Genomic DNA, 20,761 nt, shown 5'->3' on the forward strand with positions numbered 1-20,761 from the left:
AGTGATGAGGTCTTCAGGAAAGGAATAGGGACTTCATTTGGAAGGTCAGCAGACCAAGGTACAGCGAACTTCTGCCCCAAAGAATCGTCTTATCTGAGGCAGATGGGCTTTTGGGGGAGTGAGAGAGATGGTCAAACAGTGTTTACTGAATGTAAAATAACCCTACCCCATGCGGAAGAAAATTCCAAGGAAAAGAGAGAAGAATACAGATTAAACACCCACATGTGTGAACTCACACTTTCACACTTACACACACATTTACACACACACACACACACTAAAAGAGGAGGAGGTGTGGCTGGTTATTGCAGTGTTGTTTTTTTTTTTTAAATTTCAATTATAACATATCCTTCCATTTATTCATAGTATGATTTTTAAAATTACATTTGAAGGTTATATAACTTTATATCACAACAATATTGCTTTATTTCATAACAATTATTTCAAATAAGATGTTTTTAAAAACAGAGTTTTTCACATTATCTCAAGAGTTGATAAACCAATCTTCTGACTAGTCTTACAAGTTACCAGGCTTGCAAAAATGCAATTTAACCACAACATGCATTATCTTGTTCATGCTTATGGATAATTTCCTTCCTGGTTCTCCTTTGAAAGTTGCATAGAAGTCAGGTTTTTTCTATGTTGTCTCCTGTTACTCTTATTCTACATGTTGTCCAGAGGAGAATGTTGGTGACAAATGGTGATGCCCATAAATTGTTAAATCTCACTTCTATGCCAAACTGCGTATAACCCCTTGATTATAGAGGCAGAATGAACAGGCCCAGGAATAACTGTAAAGAATAGTCTGTATTCACTCAGAGTTTCTAATAAACATAGATTGTTTATATAGTCATAATTCAGAAATATGAAAAAAACTCACTAAGGAATAATACATCTCTTACTAAACTTATAAGATAAAATAAACCTTATACTCCTTTACTAAGGTGATTTATACATAGGTGATAAAATTGCTTATTGACTTTGAAATCCTCAAAAAGAACTGGTAAATAGGAAAGTATTCAGTTTAATCCTGTTTTTCTTCCTCTTTTAAACATATTAAAGATTCCCCACTGTGCATTCCATCAAACATCTTTTGATGGCTTTCCAAACATCTCTGCCTCTGGTCTAGCTTATTAAATTTCCTGCCAGTGCCACCACTGGGAAGGAAAGGATAAAGAATTTCTGTTCCCTAACTTAGGCTCAGGGAATTTATTTTAAGCATTCACACTCACCACCCTAACTAAATATTAAAGAAAAGATCCTCAGGACTGTTCTTTGGATGAAGCTTAAATAACTGGGTAACTGTGCCATTAAAATGGGTAATATGATTAGCAAACAAAAACTGTTTTTTTCCCTTCTTAGAATGAAAAGGAGTAGGACTGTCATATTAAAGACCATAGGAAAAAATGTGGTATACTGATGTTAAGTTCTGATATCATTTTTGATTGAACTTTTTAAAAACTTTTCAATAATGATGCGCATCTTTAAAAAAAACAAAAACAACAAACTAATGAGTACCAAAATGCCTATAAGGAATAGCAGTTCTCTCCTGCTCTGCCTTTCTTTATTCCAGTCCTGTTACCCAAGGCGACCACTATTCTTCTGACGGTTACCTCAGTTATACCTGATTATTATTTTTAAGTGCTTATTTTGCTATTTCTCTGGTTTCTGGATTTTTGTTATTGTACATTTTGACTTCTTGTTATAATAGATATGGACTTTGCTCATGTATCCCTTGGACATTCTTTCCTCCATTGTTTTAGTCTCCTGAACTATATTTCCCAACCTTTCCTCATTGTAAGACAGAGAGAATATGGTATCCTATGGTAACCTGAAGGGAATTTGTAGGTATGTATACTGGACTTCCTGAAAAATTAACTGCTTTTAAAATATATATAAAATAATGAAAATAAAAATAAATGTAAAGTAATATGAAAAATATTAACTGTTAAATTTGTAAAAAAAAAACCCTGAGATAGTGAAGGACAGGAAAGCCTGGCATGCTGCAGTCCATGGGGGTTGCAAAGAATTGGACACAGCTGAGCAACTGAACTGAGATGAAATCTTCAAATTTTTGAATGAGAAATTTGAACTTCTGTGCCTGAACATATTATCTTAAAATCAAGTTTTATGCCTGAAAGCTCTACATAGGTTCTGATAAAGACTTTCAACTGTTAATCTCTTCAAATTCTTGAGAGTCACTGTACTAGGCTGGAAAATGCCTCCCAATGATATCCAGTTCTTAATCCCCGGGACCTATGAGTATTATCCTGTATGGTAACAGGGGCTTCAAAAATGGAACTAATTTAAGAATTTTCACATGGAGAGATCATCCTGGTTTATTTGGGTAGGTCCTAAATGTAATCACAAGTGTCCTTAATAAATGTATACGGAGGGAGATTCAAAGACAGAGAAGAAAAAACCATGTGATGATGCAAGGAGAGGGAGAAAAGATGATGTGATTCAAAGCCATGAGCTAAAGAATGAAGATGGCCACCATAAGCTGGAAAAGGCAAAGAAATGTTTGTCCCTTAGAGCCTCCAAAAGTTGCGAGGCCCCTCTTACATCTTGATTTCAGCCCAGAGAAATCCATTTCAACTTCCAGAACTGTAAGGGAATAAATACATGTTGTTATAAACCACCTGGACTGTGGTAATTTGTTTCAGCAGCCATAGGAAACTGATGCAGTCACCATTCATGAGGAACATTGCACTAATACATGGTAAAAAAAAAATTAAACCTTTTTTTTTTTGCAACCGTTCAAAAATGTATAATGATTGATATTCTATTCAAAGAATCTGACAGCTTTTTTGTCTACGAACACAGTGTTATGATAAGGCAAATGGATTTTTGAATCCAACTGAAGTTTTTTCTAGCGAGTATTTTAAAATAATGCTGAGGCTTTAATTTGTAAAACACACGTGCGTTGTTGGATCAGTCAAGCTGAAACTACTTTGGATGACATTAAGAGGGCACATCAGCTGCAAACAATCAGAAGAATCTGATGTCTGTGAAGTCAGAGTTTCAGAGCCATCAGAGTTGCACCATCTTGGAGCTCCATGCTGGTGACAATGTGCTGAGTACAGCCAAGGATGTATTCTACCATCTGGACGTCTACTTCAGCAGCCAACTGCTGAGCGTATTGCTATTCACCTTGGATAAGAGGCCTAGTGGAACTACTAGACATTTCTTTTTTTTTCTTCTTCTTCTTCTTTTTTTCCTTTTTTTTTTCAATTTTATTTTTAAACTTTACATAATTGTATTAGTTTTGCCAAATATCAAAATGAATCCGCCACAGGCATACCTGTGTTCCCCATCCTGAACCCTCCTCCCTCCTCCCTCCCCACACCATCCCTCTGGGTCGTCCCAGTGCACCAGCCCCAAGCATCCAGTATCGTGCATTGAACCTGGACTGGCGACTCGTTTCTTACATGATATTCTACATGTTTCAATGTCACTCTCCCAAATCTCCCCACCCTCTCCCTCTCCCACAGAGTCCATAAGACTGATCTATACATCAGTGTCTCTTTTGCTGTCTCACGTACAGGGTTATTGTTGCCATCTTTCTAAATTCCATATATATGCGTTAGTATACTGTATTGGTGTTTTTCTTTCTGGCTTACTTCACTCTGTATAATAGGCTCCAGTTTCATCCACCTCATTAGAACTGCTTCAAATGTATTCTTTTTAATTGCTGAGTAATACTCCATTGTGTATATGTACCACAGCTTTCTTATCCATTCATCTGCTGATGGGCATCTAGGTTGCTTCCATGTCCTGGCTATTATAAACAGTGCTGCGATGGCTTAAAAAACTGGAAATAGAACTGCCTTATGATCCAGCAATCCCACTGCTGGGCATACACACTGAGGAAACCAGAAGGGAAAGAGACACGTGTACCCCAATGTTCATCGCAGCACTGTTTATTTTTATTTTTTTAATTTTAAATTTATTTATTTTAATTGGTGCTCATGCTTTACTCCGGAGAAGGCAATGGCACCCCACTCCAGTACTTTTGCCTGGAAAATCCCTTGGACAGAGGAGCCTGGTGGGCTGTAGTCCATGGGGTTGCTAGAGACACGACTGAGCGACTTCACTTTCACTTTTCACTTTCATGCATTGGAGAAGGAAATGGCAACCCACTCCAGTGTTCTTGCCTGGAGAATCCCAGGGACGGGGGAGCCTGGTGGGCTGCCATCTATGGGGTCGCACAGAGTCGGACACAACTGAAGCGACTTAGCAGCAGCAGCATGCTTTACTCATTCTATGTATAAATAGATTTCATCTGCTAATCCCAAGCTTCCAGTTCTTCCCTCCTTGGCAACCACAAGCCTGTTCTCTATGTCTGTGAGTCTGTTCCTGTTTCATTGATATGTTCCTTTTAGATTCCACATATGGGTGATATCACATGAAAATTGTCTTTCTCTTTCTGTCTTCTTCACTTAATATGTTAATCTCTAGGTTCATCCATGCTGCTACAAATGACATTATTTCATTTTTTAAACATCTGAATGGTATTCCATTCTCTGTGTGTATAAACATATACATCTTCTTTATCCATTCATTTCTTGATGGACAATTAGACTGTTCCCATGTCTTGGCTATCTTAAGTTTTGCTGCTATGAACATAGGGGCGCATGAATCTTTTCAAGGTATAGTCTTTTTACAGATATATGGTCGGGAATTGGAATTGTTGGATCATATGGAAACTCTGTTTTTACTTTTTTGAGGAACTTCCATACTGTTTTCCACAGTGACTGCACCAGTTTCCACTCCACCAACTGTGTAAGAGGGTTTCCCTCTTCTCCACACCCTCTCCAGCATGTTATTCACCAACTGTCTAATGATGGCCATTCTGATCACTATGAGGTGGTACCTCCTTGCAGTGTCGATTTGCCTTTCTCTACTAATGAGCAATGCTGAGCATCTTTTCATATGCCTGTTGGCCATCTGCATATCTTCTTTTAAACCACAGATATCAATTGTGAGAGTGACAGCTATGGATTTTGTCTAAACTGAATGACACCTCTGCTAATGTCTCATGAATGTGCTCTGATTCCAACCTCATGTTGCTTGTCAAGGAACAGAGTGATGAGGTCTTCAGGAAAGGAATAGTGACTTCATTTGGAAGGTCAGCAGACCAAGGTACAGCGAACTTCTGCCCCAAAGAATCGTCTTATCTGAGGCAGATGGGCTTTTGGGGGAGTGAGAGAGATGGTCAAACAGTGTTTACTGAATGTAAAATAACCCTACCCCATGCGGAAGGAAATTCCAAGGAAAAGAGAGAAGAATACAGATTAAACACCCACATGTGTGAACTCACACTTTCACACTTACACACACATTTACACACACACACACACACAAAAAAAAGAGGAGGAGGTGTGGCTGGTTATTGCAGTGTTTTAATTAACTAATTAATGGCTGTGCTGGCTCTTCATTGCTGTGCACAGGCTTTCTCTAGTTGTGGGAAGGGGGCTGCCCTTTTCTGTGGTTCAGGGTCTCTCACCACTGTGGCTTCTCTTGTTGTGGAGCACCTGCTCTAGGCACATGGGCTTGTGGCCCATGGGCTTAACTACCCGGAGGCATGTGGAATCTTCCCAGTCCCGGGATTGGGCCTGTGTCCCCCACATTGACAGGCATTTCCCAACCACTGGACCACCAGAGAAGCCCTGTTGCAAACTTTTTTTTTCCCCCCTAATTTATTTATTTTTAGTTTAAGGACAACTACAATATTGTTAGTTTCTGCCATACATCAACATGGATCAGCCATAGCTATAGTTATGTCCCCTCCACTGGGGAAATCTTTTATTTCTGGAATTCTTTTTTCTTGAAGCTGTCCATGCAGGTCTGGTCATAATGTCCCTTTAAACCCCTGAGAAGACAAAAGGTCTGTCTGTTCTGCCACATTTTATCTCTATATGAATGGGAAAGTGTTATACCTTTTAAGTTCAGAGCCTTGAGAATAGTCCCTCAGTCGTGTCTGATTCTTTGTGATCCCATGGGCTGCAACCCACCAGACTCCTCTTTCCATGGGGGTTCTCCAGGCAAGAATGCTGAGGTGGGTTGCCATTTCCTGCTCCAGGAGATCTTCCCAACTCAAGGATCGACTCAGGTCTCCTATGCTGCAGGCATATTCTTTATCAACTGAGTCACCAGGAAAGCCCACCAGTAACATAATGTGATTCAATATTTCCTCCCACAATTAACATTGCCATTGTTTTCTATTTACTTTTATCATGGACATGGTGGGATTTTGGCATCATGCTTTCACTCTCAGTGTAGCATAACACTGATGTGGCATATACCATAGATTTAAAAATAGAAGTATGAATACAATGCTAGATTTCTAATAAAACAATAAAGATATGCAACAAGCAACAAAGATTTACTATATAGCACAGGAACTATATGCAATATCTTGTAATAACCTAAAAAGGAGAATAATCTGAAAAATTATGTATGCATGTTTGTATAACTGAAAATCACCTTGCTGTGCACCTGAAACATTGTAAGTCAACTACACTTGAATAAAATATATCTATTATGAGATTAAAAAATGGAACCAGTGAAATATATAAATTTTAAAACAAAATGAAAGAAAATGAAGTCACTCAGTCGTGTCCAACTCTTTGCAACCCTATGCGCTGTAGGCTGGCAGGCTCCAATGTTCATGGGATTTTCCAGGCAAGAATACTAGAGTGCGTTGCCATTTCCTTCTCCAAATAGTACATGCCAACTGCAGCATACTCCCTGATGGTCTGTGTACTCACTCTCACATTCCAACTCTGCATACGGTGTATTCACATGGGCACCCTGAGCTGCCCCAAAGAGCCTGAACCCAGATGGTGAGTTTGTGGAAGGCCCTGGAAGGAAGTCAGAGGCTGAGTCCCAGAATCTCCCCACCCCTCACTCCCCAGCTCATCTCAGGAGCCCTTCCAGGTTTCACCAGCATCACTCTAGAATCTCAGGTCTCCCACCTCGCCCCCTACCAACTTCCCATGATTCAAGTGACATATGGGTCCCAGGAGACCCAGGAGGACCCACCTGCAAGGTTCGGGGCCTCTCGCCCAGACTCAGCCCTGCAAGTGAGAGATTTGCCACTGAAAGCTTGGGCTGATTCTCTCCCCATCAGGATCCCTGGCCCCTCCAGCTGTCTGAGCCCTGAAGTTCCCGTGAGGTGGGGGCAGGGTGGGCGTCCTGTGCCCTCCTGCAGTCCTCTCCCTGCCCTGCACATCTGGCCAAGGAGGAGAAGCTCAGAGAGGATGGAAGGCATGTCTGCAGCTCTGAGCGCCCAGCCACCCCCGCCCCCACACTGTACAGATGAGGAGACCACGGGGCCCTAGAGGACAAACAGGATGTGGTCCCTGGAGGCCTGCCGCCACCCTTCAGAGTTCCCACGGCTGTGGACTCACAGCAGGGGGCAGGCCCTCCGTGGACCTGGCTCTGATGTCTCCAGGCAGGGCTCAAGAGGCATCTCAGCCCAGACCTCAGGTCTCAACTCTTTCTCTTTCTGCCTGGTCTGACCCCCTGCTCCAGAGGGTGGGACCCAGTTTCTCGTCCTGAGTCAGCTGTGACAGCCTGGCTCCAAATAAGACTCAGAACTTTATTTTCCCAGTCCCCTCCAGAAATGGAATTTACTTCTCATCTTCAGTCAGTTCATAAATTATTGCAGAGCACCTACTGTGTACCAGGCATTGGTGCCACACAGCAGAAATACACCCATGACCGAGGTACACCCATCTTCTGTGTGTGGTTGAAGAACTCAGATTCTGCAGAATGAAGGCATCAAATGCTAACATTCAATTATTTTTTTTTTAAAGAAGTAATCTGAGAACAACTGGGGTTCAAATCTACACTGTGAACATTCAGAAAAATGAAGATCATGACTTTGGTCCCTCACCTAGAGGCAAGGGAAAAAAAAGGAAAAAAAAAAAACCAATGGATAATTAGGGGAAACATGGAAACAGTGACAGTAGCAACACAGGAGCCCCAGAATGTCTCCACTTTAAGCAATCCTGACATTTCTTGGTAAAAGAGTTCTTGGGCGGTTTAGTTCTAAGCCAGGAGAGACATCACACACAGAGAGCTCAGTGAGCAACTAAGGCTCCATGGAGCTTGATTTTCACCCCATTTGCCACTCAGTTCACACCGGGGTCCTCATGGTGTTATCCTCTTCAGCCCTCCGCTTGGTTGAGCCAAGCCACATTGTGCCAACAGTTGATAACTTAAAAGGCACAAGATTCTCAAATCCTTGGCTTTGGAGAAAAGAAGCAGAAAAGACTAAACATGTGAATATCGATGGATTAACACAACATTTACAAAGCCTCGCTGGGGCAGGTGTTCTCTCTGCAGCCCTCAGTGATCTGGCGTGGAATGTCCAGTAGTATTATCTGTGATAATAAACATCTGCTCTGTCCAGCACCTTGGCACCTGGCCACATGATGCTCCTGAGCACTTGAAATGTGGTGGGTGTGACTGAAGAACTGAATGCTTTACTTCGTAGAGTCATTGTCTGTACCACGCGGCTGGGTAAGTACTTTATCGGCCAGTGCAGATCCAGACTAGGGGCATCTTGTTGTCTTGTTTCTACCCCTGGAACCCCAGCATCCTCAGTGCACACGGCTGGGAAAAGGCCGAGGGGCCTTCCCTGATGGCTCAGTGGTAAAGAATCCGCCTGCCAATGCAAGAGATATGAGAGACGTGGGTTCGATCCCTGGGTCAAGAAGATCCCCTTGAGAAGGGAATGGCAACTCACTCCAGGATTCTTGCCTGGAGAATCCCATGCACCTAGGAGCCTAGAGAGCTACACAATATCATGGGTCCGCCATGAGTCGGACATGACTGAAATGACTTAGCATGTAAACACACAGCCTCGTGTGGCAAGAGGCACCACACTGGATATCTCAGACAGAATATACTTCATCTTTTTATTTGGCCAACTTGCATTGCTTTTGTTATTGTTTCATGGAAGGCATTTTGTTTTAAATATAGCAGTCTGCACATGTCAATCTTAAACTTCCAATCTATCTCTCCCCTCATCCTTCCCCTCTGTAACTCTAAGTTTGTTCTCTAAGTCTACAAGTCTGTTTCTGTCTTGTAAACAAGTTCATTTTTGTAAGCTATTACTGAACAGAGGTTTTTTTAAATTGGCTTTATTTTATTTTAAACTGAATAATTTGAAGACTCAACTTGCAAATTGTTATGCTTTACTGGAATTTTTGAAAAAGTAGGATGATCATGGTAAGCTACCCAGTAAGTGCAATTGATTAGAATAACTTCTCCCAAAAGGTTACATAGTTAAAACAGAGTATTAGAATACCCAGGGGATTACTAAGAGGTGGTGAGATTTTTGGAGACTATCCTATAATTGTTTTACTCCACTGTTCTCCTCAGAGCTGCAGGGCTGCTTTGGAGGAGGAGAAGGAGTGCCCATGGAGGAACCCCTTTAAAAAGAGATGTAGCTCTTCAATTTTTAACATTCTGTGTGCTCAAAGGATGGGGCCAGGTCAGGGTCAGCATGGTCTTGGTTTGCATCGAATTCCTCATAGATAGTAGTCTCGGCAGAGCGGTGCATGAGGCTCAGGAATGAACACTGTCTCAGAGAGGGTCCTGTGGTTCAAGTGGGTGAATATCACATCCTCTGCTGATGGGTCCTGAGAGGAAGGAGATGTGAATGATGGAATGAAATGTGATCTTCGAAGGCTGGGGCATTGGGCATTGGAGGGGCTCAGGCTATGGCAAGGGTTTGGGTGGAAGGACTCACCTCACCATTCACTGTTCTGTCTTCTTTGGGCTCTCCTTCCATGATGGCAACATCTGCGAATGGAAGAGAGTCAAGGCTCTTGGGGTGGGGGCGATTCTTCTAGACCTCCATATCTTTGGTGGAGACATCAAAGCCAAAAAAAGCAGGGGTGTGCCCCAGGTTGCTGAGTCTGTCTACTCCACTAAATTAAAAAAAAATACGAGACAGCAAAAGAGACACTGATGTATAGAACAGTCTTATGGACTCTGTGGGAGAGGGAGAGGGTGGGAAGATTTGGGAGAATGGCAATGAAACATGTAAAATATCATGTAGGAAACGAGTTGCCAGTCCAGGTTCGATGCATGATGCTAGATGCTTGGGGCTGGTGCACTGGGACGGCCAGAGGGATGGTATGGGGAGGGAGGAGGGAGGAGGGTTCGGGATGGGGAACACATGTATACCTGTGGCGGATTCATTTTGATATTTGGCAAAACTAATACAATTATGTAAAGTTTAAAAATAAAATAAAATTAGAGGAAAAAAAAAAAGAAAAAAAAAAAAAGAAACCAAACTCTACCAACAAGCTCTACCTGGAACGAGCTTAGATGCAGATTCTTCATTATAGTCTCCAGAAAGAGGTTGACTCCTTATTTTCAGCCTTGGGAAACCCTAAGCAGAGAACCCAGTTGAGCCCATCTGTACATCAGATCCAGATAACTGTTAAATAATAAATGGATATTGCTTTAAGCTGCAAAAAAAAAAAAAAAAAAAAAAAATCCCCTATACAAGCCCAGCCACTGACAGACTCTCTCAGGAATCTGTTGAAACCCAAGAAGTCCATCCTACATATTCTGTTATGGACCATTGTCTAATTCGTATCAGCAGATTCCCGAGATCATAAAGGGGAGAAGAACGGATGGCAGTGGTTGAAGGGCAGAACAGGCCTTGGAATGTTCCTGGGGACCCAGGGATAAAGGGTCAACCTTCCAGTGCAGAGAGTATGGGTTCTATCCTAGGTGGGAGAACTGAGATCCCACATGCCTTGAAGCAACTATCCTCAATGCTGCAACTGCTGAGCCCACGAGCTCTGGAGCCTTGAACTGCACCCCAGCACAGCAGTGAGGATCCCTCATGCTGCAGCTGAGACCTGATGCAGCTAAGAATAAATTAACACATATTTTCATAAAAAGAACAGGGTTCCATGGGTCTCTGGAATATATTCATTCAGGGAGTACAACAATGGAAATCACTTTTTAACCTACAGGAAGTGAAAACGTCATTCTCTGCTATGAGCCCACCTCCCCCTGTGTCACATGACACTGTGCTTCCCTCCTTCAGACTTATGATTGTGGGAGAACACCAGTGACAGCTTGGCTCTTCATACTTACTTTATGGGTAACCAGTGACAGACAAGAACAGCGAGGAAGATGCTGGTATAGATGAAGGCTACGGAGAGCCTAAGGAGAAGGTGCAGCTGGCTGGAGTGGCCTTGAGGAAGCCGTGCTTCTGCCAACGATCAAAGGGAAGAAGGTCTGGTTATTCGTTGCATCCACCCTGCCCCTACACACAGGAGTTATTGTATCCTTGTGTCAAAGTGTGTCAGCAGCTCTCAACCTGATCAGTATGGTCTCCACTTCCCAGGAGGTACCACAGCATCCAGGAGAGATGCTAGCAGTGGATGAAGTAAAGAGGCCATGGAAGACCAGCAGCGGTCTGAAACCAGGTCCCCCAGGCACCAATGCAGTTTTTCTCTGCTGCCCCATGTGACAAGGCATGGTGATTTTGCATGAATGGGGACTGCTTTAATCCTCCATATATTTCCCCCTCCATCCACATATACTTGGAATGGAATCCTCAAGAAGACATGACACTTCTATTTCTGAACTGTGGAATGTTTAGTTCATAAAACACTAACAGAGGAATAGCACATATTGAAGGTGCTCCCTAAAACTCTCCCCTTGTCCCCTGCATCCTTCCCCAAAGATACTGGTGGAGGGAGGGTAAGCATCTCCCTTAAGCATGGGGTCAAATCACTTGGTCTCGCTTTGTTCACTTTAGAAATTCCCAGTCCCAGAGAATGAGAAACTCAGTGCCCTCTCTGGTTCTAATACAGACCATGATCTCAAATGCTGACATGACAGGGATGTTGAGGAGCCCAAAGTCACAACTGGGAGGTGGTAGAATGAACACTCACACAGGGACCCTCTGTCTTCTCAGAAATTTGCTGAGATAGGAGACCGTCTTGCTTACCTTCTGTGGTGTGTGGATCCATGATTGATGGGCAAGTACTTGTAGTGGATCCTTAGAGAAAAAAGCCAGAAGGGGTGAACAGTAACTATTCACTATGATCCGTCAGGCTTGGGTGGCCCTGCATGACTGGCTCATAGCTTCACTGAGGTACGAAGGCCCCTTCACCACTACAAGGCTGTGATCCACGTGGAGGAGATAGTGAAGGACAGAGGAGTCTGTTGTGCTGCAGGCCTCAGGGTGGCAAAGGGTTGGACAACATAGCGTCTGAACAGGAACAACAAAGCATGGGCCAGGAAGAGGTTGCTCACCTGTGACAGACAGGAACAGTGGGTCGCTGGAGTTTGACCACGAGTAGGGAGAGCGAGTGAAAGAGCCGTAACACCTGTAGACCCCGCTGTGGGCTGGGGTCCCAGGACCCAGAGGGAACTCTGCCTGGAGTGCTCTGCGGGGGCTCTGCCCTCCAGCGAGATGGCGTCCAAGGTTCACCCCCTCCCTGAGCAAATGGAACTGGTCAAAGGCGCTCTCGGAGCTGCAGACCAAGGTCACGTTCTCTCCTGACCTCACCATGGGGCCCCCTTGGGCTGAGAGAGAGGGTTTTTTGGACAGACCTGGAAGGAGGAGAGCTTGATCTTAGAGCACAAAGTAACTCTACTCCTAAGTAGAGGACTAAAGCCTGAAGTGTGCAACAAGAGCAGCACTGCAATGAGAAGGCCGCCCACTGCCAGGAGAGAAAGCCCCACAGTAAAGGGTACCCAGCACAGAGAGGGTGGGTTGATTTGGGAGAATGGCATTGAAACATGTATAATATCATATATGAAACGAGTCACCAGTCCAGGTTCGAATCTCGATACTGGATGCTTGGGGCTGGTGCACTGGGACACCCAGAGGGATGGTATGGGGAGGGAGGAGGGAGGAGGCTACAGGGTGGGGAACACATGTATACCTGTGGTGGATTCATGTTGATATATGGCAAAACCAATACAATATTGTAAAGTTAAAAAAACAATAAATAAAAAAAGAAAACTTAGAAATAACTTTAAAAATGGAGTGTCATTTTTTTTTTTTTTTTTTTTGCTCCCCATCCTGAACCCTCCTCCCTCCCAACCTCCCCATACCATCCCCCTGGGCCTTCCCAGCGCACCAGCCCCAAGCATCCAGCATCGTGCACTGAACCTGGACTGGCATCTCGTTTCATACATGACATTTCACATGTTTCAATGACATTCTCCCAAATCTTCCCACCCTCTCCCTCTCCCACAGAGTCCATAAGACTGTTCTATACATCAGTGTCTCTTTTGCTGTCTCGTACACAGGGTTATCGTTACCATCTTTCTAAATTCCATATACATGCGTTAGTATACTGTATTTATGTTTTTCCTTCTGGCTTACTTCACTCTGTATAATAGTCTCCAGTTTCATCCACCTCATTAGAACTGATTCAAATGTATTCTTTTTAATGGCTGAGTAATACTCCATTGTGTATATGTACCACAGCTTTCTTATCCATTCATCTGCTGATGGACATCTAGGTTGCTTCCATGTCCTGGCTATTATAAACAGTGCTGCGATGAACATTGGGGTACACGTGTCTCTTTCCCTTCTGGTTTCCTCAGTGTGTATGCCCAGCAGTGGGATTGCTGGATCATAAGGCAGTTCTATTTCCAGTTTTTGAAGGAATCTCCACACTGTTCTCCATAGTGGCTGTACTAATTTGCATTCCCACCAACAGTGTAAGAGGGTTCCCTTTTCTCCACACCCTCTCCAGCATTTATTATTTGTAGACTTTTGGATCGCAGCCATTCTGACTGGTGTGAAATGGTACCTCATAGTGGTTTTGATTTGCATTTCTCTGATAAAGAGTGATGTTGAACATCTTTTCAAGTGTTTGTTAGCCATCTGTATGTCTTCTTTGGAGAAATGTCTATTTAGATCTTTGGCCCATTTTTTGATTGGGTCATTTATTTTTCTGGAGTTGAGCTGTAGGAGTTGCTTGTATATTTTTGAGATTAGTTGTTTGTCAGTTGCTTCATTTGCTATTATTTTCTCCCATTCTGAAGGCTGTCTTTTCACCTTGCTAATAGTTTCCTTTGATGTGCAGAAGCTTTTAAGGTTAATTAGGTCCCATTTGTTTATTTTTGCTTTTATTTCCAATATTCTGGGAGGTGGGTCATAGAGGATCCTGCTGTGATGTATGTCAGAGAGTGTTTTGCCTATGTTCTCCTCTAGGAGTTTTATAGTTTCTGGTCTTATGTTGAGATCTTTAATCCATTTTGAGTTTATTTTTGTATATGGTGTTAGAAAGTGTTCTAGTTTCATTCTTTTACAAGTGGTTGACCAGATTTCCCAGCACCACTTGTTAAAGAGATTGTCTTTAATCCACTGTATATTCTTGCCTCCTTTGTCAAAGATAAGGTGTCCATATGTGCGTGGATTTATCTCTGGGCTTTCTATTTTGTTCCATTGATCTATATTTCTGTCTTTGTGCCAGTACCATACTGTCTTGATAACTGTGGCTTTGTAGTAGAGCCTGAAGTCAGGTAGGTTGATTCCTCCAGTTCCATTTTTCTTTCTCAAGATCGCTTTGGCTATTCGAGGTTTTTTGTATTTCCATACAAATTGTGAAATTATTTGTTCTAGCTCTGTGAAGAATACTGTTGGTAGCTTGATAGGGATTGCATTGAATCTATAAATTGCTTTGGGTAGTATACTCATTTTCACTATATTGATTCTTCCAATCCATGAACATGGTATATTTCTCCATCTATTAGTGTCCTCTTTGATTTCTTTCACCAGTGTTTTATAGTTTTCTATATATAGGTCTTTAGTTTCTTTAGGTAGATATATTCCTAAGTATTTTATTCTCTTCATTGCAATGGTGAATGGAATTGTTTCCTTAATTTCTCTTTCTGTTTTCTCATTATTAGTGTATAGGAATGCAAGGGATTTCTGTGTGTTGATTTTATATCCTGCAACTTTACTATAATCATTGATTAGTTCTAGTAATTTTCTGGTGGAGTCTTTAGGGTTTTCTATGTAGAGGATCATGTCATCTGCAAATAGTGAGAGTTTTACACTGGGATGACCCAGAGGGATGGTATGGGGAGGGAGGAGGGAGGAGGCTACAGGGTGCGGAACACATGTATACCTGTGGTGGATTCATGTTGATATATGGCAAAACCAATACAATATTGTAAAGTTAAAAAAATAATAAATAAAAAAAGAAAACTTAGAAATAACTTTAAAAATGGAGTGTCATTTAAAATCCTTTTAAAAAATAAATAATTTTTAAAATGGATTGTCATTTAATATTCTTTTTTAAAGAAAGAATATATGTATATGAATAACTGAATCACTCTGTTGTACAACAGGAATTAACAACATCTGAAATCAACTAGACTTCAACAAACATAAATAAGATAAAATAAATTATAAAAATCAACCAGATGTGCCATTCTCTTGAAATAAGCAGACTACTACTAAATAGACTACTAACTACTGCTGGGGACCATCAGCAAACACGGCATTGACCCAGAAGAAGAGATTATGGAGTGAAAATTGCCTGAATCTCATTAATCTTTGACCACCTCTTTCTTGAGGGCGTGTTCAGCGCTGCCCTGCCCACCTCCAAGGGCTGGAAGGGATGGTTTAGCCGGGATGGTTGGAGGGACCACTCCCCCCGCCTCTTTGTGCAGAAGGACGCGTTAAACCACGACCCTGAGCAATGTCAGGGTGTCAACCTCCATCTCGATCACCCAGGGGCTGGACAGCAAGGGCGTCTGGTACCACAATGTGCTGCTGACAGAGGAAGGGAGCTCTGACATGAAAGCGGGAAACCAACCCCTTAACCAACCATCGTTGGCTGCCTGAGCGGGGAATTTCCTGGGTCCCTGCTCTGGTACATTTTTCTCTATTGGTCGTTCTTTCATGTTCTTGGTCCTTCAGTCTGTCACCGGCTGTGTCTTCTCCTTAGTACACGGCAGGGACTCTGTTCTCTTTTCCCTTCCGTGTTCACACCTCCTCTCTCTCTGGTTTGTTCCCTCTCCTGAGTTTGTGAGTGTCTCTGCACGCCTGTCATTCTCTCCCAGTACTGATGCTGGACTGGACACCAGACCTTCTGTGACACAGAGAGCAGAAGGGACGTATGGCCACACTCACCTGTGATCATGATGTCCACAGGGTCGCTGGGGGCTGACCACTCATAGGGGGATCTTCTGAGAGAGCTGTAGCATCTGTAGGTGCCGGCACTCGCCAAAGTCATGGGGCCAATGGAGAAGTCAGCTGGGGCATACCCACCAGTGAGCATCTCTCCACGTCTCTGGAAATGCCCTGTGCTGTTTTCATGGTGCAGGATAAACTTGTCAAACATCACCAGTGAGTGACAGCAGAGGGTCACATTGTCTCCCTGCTGCACGAGGGGCCCTGGGTGGGCTGAGATGGAGGGTTTTTTGAACACACCTAGGAACAAAAGGTTGTGAGCTTCAGTGAGTCACCCACCTTGGCCCTTCCGCTGACATCTGAAGGTGTAAAACTCCTCCCCATTTACCAGCGGAGCCAACTACCCTTCCTGTGTGTTTTGTTGCATTCTCTTTAGCCTTGTTCTCGGGTTTTGGCTCATGTTTCTTTTTGTTCAAGACCTCCCCTTCCTCTGTGCTCATTCTAAGCCCTTTAGCTGTTGGATCTGCTCTCGGGTTCATGCATGCTTACTCAGTCACTTCAGTTGAGTCCGACTCTGTGCAACTCCATGGACTGTAGCCAGCCAGGCTCCTCTGCCCATGGGATTCTCCAGTTGAGAATACTGGAGTGCGTTACCATGCTCTTAGCTTCATCCCATCCCTAATATGTGTGGTGGGGGCTGGGGTGGGTCTGAGGATGCATACCCTGGCTCCCTTCACACTCATCTAGAATGTGGGCGCTGACTTCAGGACATTGGGGTGGAGGTGGAGAAAAGGGAACATTTCCCCATCTGTGTCCCCACCTCATGCCTCTGAGACATTCCTGGGACTTGTCCCTGAGGCTCCAGCTCCTTCAAATGGGATTATAGCTCCCTAACGGGTGGCAGGTGCTGGATCAGGGTCGTGCCCCATCCTCCCTGCTGGTAGGCAGTGGCAGCATCCTGTCTAACTCATGCCTAGGGAGGCTCCTCCTTCCTGCCTTGGGGCACCCCATCCCTCTATTCTACACCCTGAGTTTAAACCCTCAGAGTGGGTTCTCTTTCCCTGGTTTGGTCCTGGCTGGGAGTCCTGAGGAATTCTTGCTCTGCACGGGCAAGTGGACCTAGTGTAGGATTACCTGCAGGCACGGCTGTACTGGGCTGGGCTGGACCCCTCCTACCTGAGACCACAATCTGCAGGGGGTCACTGGGTGCAGACCGGTAGGCTCCAGAACATGTGTAGGACCCGGCATGTTCTCCGGTCACCGGGCCAAGGGTGAAGTTATTGAAATGATGTCCTTGGAGCTCAGGCAGACGCCTTTTCCCATCTCTTTTGAACAGTCTGAATCTCTTAAGTGGAGAATGGGAGTGACACTGAAGAGTCACAGTCTGTCCTAAGGGAACCACGGGGCTTGGCCAGGCGGACAAAGACAGCTTCTCATATTTACCTAGGAGAAAAGGAGACACAGGCTTTGAGAAGAAAATGGGAACAGTCAGCTCTCCCCACAGCCCTCGTAGGTGGGCTTCCCCTTTAATTCTTCGAACTCTTCTCCCCTAAAGTGCATCACCCTGATGCTCAAGGACACCTGGGGCTTGGGGACAGACAGAGACACAGTCAATCCAGGACGGACATCATGGAAATTCTCAGGACATGAATCACTCCTTGGGTTGACAAAATGTTGAGAACCTTTCTCTCAAAACACAAAAAACCTGGGCTGCCCAGTCGTTAGGACTTGGCACTTTCTCTGCCAAGGGCCCAAGTTGAAACCCTGATCCCGGAAAGATCCCACAAGCTGCACAATGAAGGCAAAATAAAATACCACAGAAAAATTGATGCATGGACAAGAAGCAAAAGGACTTCCCTGTTGCATTTGTTGTAGCTCAAAATGGTAAAGAATCTTCCTGCAAGGCAGGAGACCAGGGTTCAGTCCCTGAGATGGCAAGATCCCCTGGATAAGGAAATGGCAACCACCTCCATATTCTTGCCTGGAGAATCCCATGGACAGAGGAGCCTGGTGAGCTACAGTCCATGGGGTCGAAAGGAGTAGGACATGACTGACTAACACTAACACAACAAAGCAGTGAAAAAGCCACTAGACTAAAAAGAAGGAAGTAAACCTTGAACCTCGCTCCTTTGTTAGCTAACCTACGTCAAATGTGTGACAAGGTCCAAGTGGCCCTGCCTGATGACCAGACCCTTCCCTGGGGTCAGGTCTAGCAGGCGGTCCTGCAGATCCTGTTGTTAAGGGCCAGTTGGAGATGCCAGGAGCCAGCTTGTAGGGGAGGGTCTGTGGGCTTCAGCCTCTTGCTCCCCTCTCATGATAGAAATGGCACTCAGTGGGCCTAGCTCCCAGCTCCCAGACTTCACACTGTGCCTTCAGGTCCAGAGTCCAGAGCTGGGCTAACCTCTGGTGAGAGCAAAGATGACTATCAAGGCCAATAGGAGGACCTGGGATCCACAGGACACAGGGCTCTCGCTGTACTGACAGGGGTCTCACCCCGGCCCCCAGTGTCATCTGCATCAGCCCCAACTACTCTGCTCAACAGAGAAATAAGGGATGAGGAGGACTCACTCACAGCTGCCCAGATCCTCAGACTCACACAGAATCCTAGAAGGAAAAGCCTGTCAGAAATGGCTTGTCCTGATGGACCCCACGCTCCTTGCACCCTCATCCAGGGAACCTGGTCAGTGGTGTGAAGACCCCCCGGTTTCCACCATAACCCTCTCCGACTGTGTCTTTCTGGACTCACCGAGACTCAGGAGGCTGAGGAGTGTGGGGCACATGGCTCTGCTTCTGTGAGACAGGAGGCAGAACTGAGCAAAGCTGACAGAGGCACAGGATGCGGAAGCGGGCGGTGTTGTTGTTACAGTCAGCCTGGGTCATGTCACATGGGAAGATGGCCAGCCTTTTCTCACTCCAGGGATGGAAGTCTGACCTGAGCCGCATCACGGAGCATGCCTCATGACCCGATCGTCACTTTTTGTTTCCCTAAACACTATAAACCTAAGAGGATTCAGACATATCTTGCTGCCTTTAGGAAGTAGTAACGGTGATTCAGTGTATCCCATGCAGAATGCTGTTCCCAAGCTCATGATAAATCTCATTAACCTTAACTCTTCAAAGAAGAGAAATCACATGTTCCCACCTCGTATGTCAGGCTCAGTGCAGGTTGCCAATTAAAGACTCATTAATACTTTTATTCTGCATTCTTTTTTTCCCCTATTTTCCCCTTTATTTTCTTTTATTTTTTAACTTTACAATATTGTATTGGTTTTGCCATATATCAACATGAATCTGGCACAGGTACACGTGTTCCCTATCCTGAACCCTCCTTCTCCCCAAACCATCCCGCTGGGTTATGGGAGGACCAGACATGCATAATATGGCTCTTTGAACATATGAAAAAATTCTGTATTGTAATATATGTGATTAAGAAACTAACTGTGTTAGTTTCAGATGTACAACAAAGTGAATCAGTGATACATATACATGCATCTATTGCTTTTCAAATTCTTTTCCCACTTAGGTAGTTACAGAATATTATGTAGAATTCTCTGTTTGATACAGTTGGTCCCTGTGGTCATGCGTTTTTAATATAGCCTTGTGTATACGTCAGTCCCAAACTTCCAATCTAACCTCCCCCTGACACTATTCCCCTGGTAACCGTAAGTTCATTCTCTGTGAGTCTGTGTTGTAAGTAAGTTCATTTTTTTAGATGTCACAAATAAATGATATCATGTGATATTTGTCTTTCTCTGACTCTTCTTCATCTGAAATTATTTCGTGACTGTGAGTGGAAACTTCGCACACACAACACTCTCTATCTCTCTCTCTTCCTCCCTTTCCAATCCAAGGACCACACATGTACACAAAGATAATGTGTGTAAAGATGACTGTGGTGTTTTTTTGGGAGGGGGATTTGTTCTGCCTGAAAAGGTGGACAACCTTACTTCCTAGATACTCAAAGGTACACAAATATGTCAAGTAGAGACTTCCAAGCTCCAAAATGCTTGAGTGAGGAGCGTGTCAATCAACTCCAAACTGGGGCAAAATGGCCCAGCTGTTTCAGGACTCCAAGGGCAGACATACACCCAGTTCAGCTGTTGTTCATAGACAGGAAAGAACCTCAGTAAGGGCAGCGATTCCACACCATTTTACTGGGGGTGGGGGTCGTTAAGATTAGTGATGCTTTGTAAGTAATAAATCTGGTCTCCCCTTGATCATTATGTATGTAATAGAGTAACAGTACAGTCGCTTTTCTTAAAATTTCCTCTTATTTACTTAATATCATGTTTCAGAATTGGTCTGTATTCTTTGTCATTTCAGTTTGTGCATTTTTACTGCCATTAATGTTTCATTGCAGATATAGAAACCACAAATTTTTAAAAATTAAAAAAAATTATTGTAGTATAGTTCATTTCTGCTGTACAGCACATTGATTCAGCTTGACATATATATTCTTTCCTTTATGATTTATGCCAGGATACTGAATAAAATTCCCTGTGCCATACTGTAGGACCTCATTCTTTATCCATTCTATGTATAAATAGATTTCATCTGCTAATCCCAGGCTCCCAGTCCTTCCCTCCTTGGCAACCACAAGCCTGTTCTCTA

General features: G+C 43.8%; 1 protein-coding gene across 5 annotated transcripts; it reads right to left on the reverse strand.

The window, feature by feature from the left end:
• Positions 1-9,139: 9,139 nt before the first annotated feature.
• LOC147354668 (putative killer cell immunoglobulin-like receptor like protein KIR3DP1) lies at positions 9,140-18,969 on the reverse strand. 5 transcript variants are annotated; one of them, XM_086354578.1, is made up of 9 exons: positions 18,897-18,969; positions 18,719-18,754; positions 17,327-17,593; positions 16,151-16,450; positions 12,304-12,603; positions 11,996-12,046; positions 11,134-11,251; positions 9,767-9,819; positions 9,140-9,656 (listed from the first exon to the last, which is right to left on the reverse strand). In XM_086354578.1, exons 1-8 carry the CDS (start codon positions 18,928-18,930, stop codon positions 9,768-9,770), a joined length of 1,158 nt encoding a protein of 385 aa, XP_086210704.1. In that variant the 5' UTR covers positions 18,931-18,969; the 3' UTR covers positions 9,140-9,656; position 9,767. The 5 variants fall into 5 exon arrangements, 4 of the variants coding, with proteins under 4 accessions (XP_086210704.1, XP_086210706.1, XP_086210705.1 ...); XM_086354580.1 differs by lacking the exon at positions 12,304-12,603; XM_086354579.1 differs by lacking the exon at positions 18,719-18,754 and having other exon boundaries at positions 18,897-18,947.
• Positions 18,970-20,761: the final 1,792 nt, after the last annotated feature.

Source organism: Bos grunniens, chromosome 18, assembly GCF_055505025.1.
Source record: "Bos grunniens cultivar Pamir isolate PY7600 chromosome 18, Bosgru_T2T1.0, whole genome shotgun sequence".
NCBI lineage: Eukaryota > Metazoa > Chordata > Mammalia > Artiodactyla > Bovidae > Bos > Bos grunniens.

Excerpts from the sequence above, each read along its gene's own strand:
- LOC147354668 (XM_086354577.1), bottom strand. The coding sequence starts at position 18,818 with ATGAGGGTGCAAGGAGCGTGGGGTCCATCAGGACAAGCCATTTCTGAC. Across the intron at positions 12,604-16,150 it reads TGTGGACATCATGATCACAG|GTCTGTCCAAAAAACCCTCT; the intron begins GTGAGTGTGGCC and ends TCCTCCTTCCAG. Across the intron at positions 11,252-11,995 it reads GGATCCACACACCACAGAAG|AAGCACGGCTTCCTCAAGGC; the intron begins GTAAGCAAGACG and ends GATCGTTGGCAG.